This window comes from Gossypium arboreum, chromosome 12, assembly GCF_025698485.1.
Source record: "Gossypium arboreum isolate Shixiya-1 chromosome 12, ASM2569848v2, whole genome shotgun sequence".
Classification (NCBI taxonomy): Eukaryota; Viridiplantae; Streptophyta; class Magnoliopsida; order Malvales; family Malvaceae; genus Gossypium; species Gossypium arboreum.
In genome coordinates, this window is record NC_069081.1 from 11,171,230 (window position 1) to 11,176,588 (window position 5,359).

At 29.2% G+C, this 5,359-nt stretch overlaps 1 protein-coding gene across 2 annotated transcripts; it reads left to right on the forward strand.

Moving 5' to 3' along the window:
- The first annotated feature begins 1,157 nt into the window (after positions 1–1,157).
- Positions 1,158–3,667, forward strand: LOC108477231 (syntaxin-61-like). Of its 2 annotated transcripts, none has more exons than XM_053022713.1 (8): positions 1,158–1,659; positions 1,751–1,815; positions 1,939–2,052; positions 2,212–2,325; positions 2,498–2,679; positions 2,780–2,870; positions 3,015–3,080; positions 3,263–3,667. In XM_053022713.1, the coding sequence occupies exons 2-8, from the start codon at positions 1,762–1,764 to the stop codon at positions 3,371–3,373; spliced, it is 732 nt and encodes a 243-aa protein (XP_052878673.1). In that variant the 5' UTR covers positions 1,158–1,659; positions 1,751–1,761; the 3' UTR covers positions 3,374–3,667. The 2 variants fall into 2 exon arrangements, with proteins under 2 accessions (XP_052878673.1, XP_052878672.1); XM_053022712.1 differs by having other exon boundaries at positions 1,162–1,659; positions 2,771–2,870.
- The last annotated feature ends 1,692 nt before the right edge of the window (positions 3,668–5,359 follow it).

Sequence of the window (5,359 nt, forward strand, 5' to 3'; positions counted from 1 at the left end):
GTGCCTTGTACATTTAGAAAATTTTTTGAGTACCCCTCATGTCCTTTAAAAAAATTTCTAAGCCAAAATACTATAGTTTTTTAACAATGTCTTGAGGCATAAAGGTTCGAATGCAAAACTTTACTTCAGGCAAACAAAGTCTCGAGAGTTACCATGAAAAGTCTTAAGACATTTAACCATGTCTTGAGACATTGATTTGGTTGTCTCGAGATATAAAGGTTCAAACTACAGTTTTGTTTCAACGGTTAAATGTCTCAAGACAACTCTTCTTAGTCTCATGACATCCTTCAATGTCTTCAAATGTGCTCCTTTTAGTGGTCATATTTTCTATGCATTGTGTCGAGACATAAACCTGCATATTGCATTAAATACATGAAATCAATGCCCTCAACAACTAAAAGCTCCCCCTAATGGCTCCAAATGCCTCCAAATCAATTAGAGAGTATAAATACAAGTTAAGAGCACTTGAAGACTGTATAAAGATACATCCAAGCATAGGAATCAAGATAATTCACTTCAATTTTTTTTTCTTATATACTTTTGCACATAGTCTCTTAGGTGTTGATTGTAATATCTTTTATCGTTCCCATTTCCATTCTTTAAGTAAGCTAACACTTCTAAGCATACACCTAGAGGTCTTTATGTTTGCATATTTTATATTTGTAATTAAAGATTATACTTAAGGTTTTTGAGTAGAAAACTTTGAGGGGATAGTAAAGGGTTTCTAGGTAAGCCACAAAAGTTAGATGGTTTTAGTTTAGACAAAAAAAACTAGGAGGAAATGTTCTATCTAATCCTTTAGAAAAATATATATTTGTAAAGGTTATACCTTGTCCTAATAAAAATATCAGTTTTGGGATTAAATTTGGAAATACTTAGTGATGGAAAGCTAAGACAATAGAGGTAGGCATTTGGAGTCGAATTACTATAAATCGAAGTGTCGAAAGTTTTCTTTACTAACTCTTCTATTTTAGAAAAGTTTGTTGAAATTTCAAAATACCAATTCACCCCCTATTATTTTTTAGCCTAATAGTGTCACCCATCAATTTAATCCCAACATAGTTAGAAAATTATCAAAAGCCCCTTTCTTTTATGAAGTAACATATTTATTTTGACGGTATTTATGTCTTTTTATATTTTGATAAATCTAGACAAAATTAGACATTAAGAAAATCATGAGATTTGAAAAAAAAAAGAAGAAGCTCTTCACCAATTCAAATTTACCTTTTCAACCAAAGTTACATTTAGGGTCCATTTGGTAACCTGTAAAAGCTTTTCCGTAAAAGCTTTTCAGGCTTTTTTGATGTTTGGTTGCTTGAAAATCATTTTCCAGGGAAAAATGTTTTACAAAACACGAGAGAAGGAGGGTTTTTTTTAAGGAGAATGTCTTACCATCTTGAAATTGGTAAGACATTTTCCAGAAATTGACTCTTCTTTTCCCCTTTCCCCTTCCCCTTCGCCTTCCCATTCCCCTTCCCCTTGGGTTGCAAATCAATTTGGTCAAGGAGAACCGAAGCTATTTTCAATGTTGAAGAAGCCATTTCAAAGTTGGCTTATCTTAGGCCACCAACTGAACGCTCCCCCCTTTTTCCCGATCCTTCCGAACTGTGGAAAACCATTGATCTTCACCACTTGGTTTTCCTCAGATTGGCGGCAGAGGTGAGAAACCATGTTACAACTTTATGCTTCTTTTTGTTTAATCTGAATTATTGCTAAAGAATTGTTCCTTGCATGTTTACGTGATATATAGTTACTTCCAAGATGTCTAAAGCTCAAGATCCATTTTACATCGTCAAAGAAGAGATTCAAGAATCTGTAAGTTGGGCTTTTATTTATTTTTTGAACCCTGTTAGAGAGAAAGAGAGAGATTGCTTGATCTTATTTGTTTCAGATTTTCAGTTAGATAACATTTTGGGTGTTTGTTTTTTGTTGGTATAGATTGATAAGTTGCAATCAAGTTTTCATCAATTGGAAAGAATTCTCCCCGACACTAGAGAACAAGTACATCTCACGAAAGAGCTACTTGCTAATTGTGAGAGCATCGAATGGCAAGTACTCAAATTAAGTATTCCTCCTTAATTGAACTGGATCCTTGAGATGGGGGAAAAGTCTATGTTGTGATGCTGTGTCGTACTTCATCTTTGTTGGGTTAATTGAACAATATTAATCCAATTTGCTACTGCTAAAAAAGATACATTTCTTGATAGGAAGGTAGTTGAGTTGAACAAAACAATAGATGTGGCAGCAAGAGATCCTTCTTGGTATGGCATTGATAATAGAGAACTTGAAAGCCGGAGAAGATGGACCATCACTACTCGTACTCAGGTATATCGTCTTTATAGTTGCTACATTTTTTTAATTAAGGACTGGAGATATATTAATGTTTATTTGTTGATTGGGGCATTGTAGGCATTGTCCTGTTAATATAATTGTAACTTATTGTGATTCTTAGTCTTAATGTCATGGACCCTTTTTAAGGATTGTTTTGCTGAATTAGGTAGGAGATGTGAAGAAATCTGTAGTAGCCCGAAAAGAAAATGGTAATTCCGAAAGTGCAATGTGCCGTGAATTAATGAAACTGCCAATTTCGCATAAATCGGACAGATCATATCAGGATAGTGCAGAAGATAATGATGACTTTATCGTATCAGAATCAGATAGACAAATGCTTCTTATAAAGTAGAGTATCCTTGACTACACTGCCTTGAGTTTGTTTCACTAACATACTCCGTCATCCAATTTTAATAGTTTTTGGTTGCTTATTAATTAGTGGTTCTAGGCAGCAAGATGAGGAGTTGGATGAACTTAGTGCAAGTGTTGAGATAATTAGAGGTGTTGGCCTTACAATACATAAAGAACTTCTTGCACAGGTGAGTGTGTAACGGTATAATCTCTATGGTACTTTCTCTTTTTAATCTTTACTTAGCCATGCATGAATTATTTAATATGTTCTGTTCAATTTCAGTGTAGGATCAATATCTAAGATTTCACATGCTAATACTTTGGTGTTTCAGGAGAAAATAATAGATGACTTGGGTACTGAAATGGACAGTACAACAAACCGACTGGATTTTGTTCAGGTAATTCCCTTTAATGGCAGTTTCGTAAATGCAAAACAATCCTATCTGCAATCTGAGAATGAATTGTTTGGCCTTTTGTGCTTACATTTTAACTTGAGCTGAGTTTGCTGCCCATTAATTACATAATAGCTTGTCTTGAATGATTACTTTGTTTTGAAAATTTATGTTTTTGTCCATTGCAGAAAAAAGTGGCTATGATTATGAAGAAGACAAGTGCTAAGGGCCAGATTATGATGATATTATTTTTGCTAGTTTTGTTCATTATTCTATTCATTCTGGTCTTCCTCACTTAGTCTTCTAATTGTTATACACAAGTCTGATATTTGGATATAACCATCGGAGCTGCGGAACATAGAGGAGTTGGGTGGTATGATATCAAAGTGTTGAATAAACGATGATCAAAACATGCTGAATGAAGAAAGCATTTTTCTTCTGTGCATGTGAAATTGTTGAACTTGATTTAGGATTATGTAAGACAGGGATATATGTATATGTATACTTCTAATTGTAATATATGTAAAAACAATTTAAATAATTGAGTATTATTATATATTTAATTTAATTTGATTTGTTTATTTATAAATAAATCATTGTAATATATGTAAAAACAATTTAAAATATAAATTTATTAAAATATGTAAAAATAGCTTTTCCGGAAAATATTTTCAGGTAATATGCCAAACAATAAAAAATATTTTACACAGATTCATCAAAAAATTAGAAAAGTAAATTATTTCCAGAAAAGTAAATCATTTTCCAGAAATTATTTTTCGGAAAACATTTTACTGGCAAACACACGGAGCTTTAGTTTTTATATATTTTTCACATGAATATTTTCTCTCACATCAAATTCATGGGTGTGGCACAATCTAGTGTTATTTATTGTGATTATAATAGTGAGCCTTAATTATAAGTTTAATATTATGAAATGTTGGCGATTTGATAATTGAGGCTATAACTTGTAGCATTATAAACTAGTTTTCCATTTTACCTCAAAATCTTGCTTTAAAATATACTAGTTTCATTCTCGAGTGATACATAAGTTTATTGTATGTAATAATCACAATATATTAAATTAATTTTATTATTTTAAAAAATTAAAGAATTTGTAAATAATATAAGTAAGGAATTAAAATAAAATAATTGAAGAATAATGTATTAAAAATTATGTGAAATTAACAAATAATTTATACTATTAATACGTTTATTGAAAGTAGTTTTACAAACTTTTTAATTTTTGATAAATGTAAATATAAATTATGGCTTATATATAATATGTTGCTTCAAAAAAATATGATAATATAAATTAATTGGATAAATTAAGTAATTAATTTTTTATTTTATCAAAAATTAAAATAAAATCAATAGTAAGACCCGCATATTTTTTAATAATAATTTACACGTGTAACTTACTTTATAATATATTGGTTGTATTTAATATTAAATATATATTAATTAATTGCTTTAATTTAAAAATAATCAATTATATTATTAAAAATATAAAAATAATTTTTCTAGTAATTTATAATAAACCATTCACAAAAGTAATAAGATATAAAAATATTTATAATTGCATGTTTTAAAATTGTAAAGTAAATATTCACATTGAATATTTAACATCTTCATTGTGAACTCTACATTTTTCTAAAATGGATTTAAAAATAATAATAATAACGGTTATACGAAGAATGGTATATTCCAGGATAATTAAAAAAATATTTATTAGAACTAAATACAAATTTCTATAAAAACAATTATATTATTCTAATTATAGTGTATATTTAATATTTTATAAAAAATAAACATGCAGTATATATTAACCTAGAAAAACTAAATTTATTTGATAATAAATTCTTTTAAAAATAATATACTAATTTAAAAATGCATTAGAATTAATATTTTAAAAAATTTATGTGTAACGATCCGCTTTTAGTTTGTGTCGAAAAATATGGTTTCAAAGTAGGATTTCGTAAATCAAATTAGTGGAAATATTAATTGAAGAATTTAATTATACAATATGAGATTATAATATTGAATTACCGAGTAATTGAATATAAAAGTCATTAATTATAGTACAAAGACTAAATTGCAAAGTGTTCTCACAAGTGTGTTTTGATTTAAGAAATGTTTAAGGCCTTACGAGGCAATTGAACCAAGGAACAAATGGATATTGTACCAATATTATTTCATGATTAGTGGGTTGGGATGATCCCATCCATCCATTACCACTAAGGTATTTAATTTTAGACCATAACCATCCTTTTAGCTTAATTAAGGCT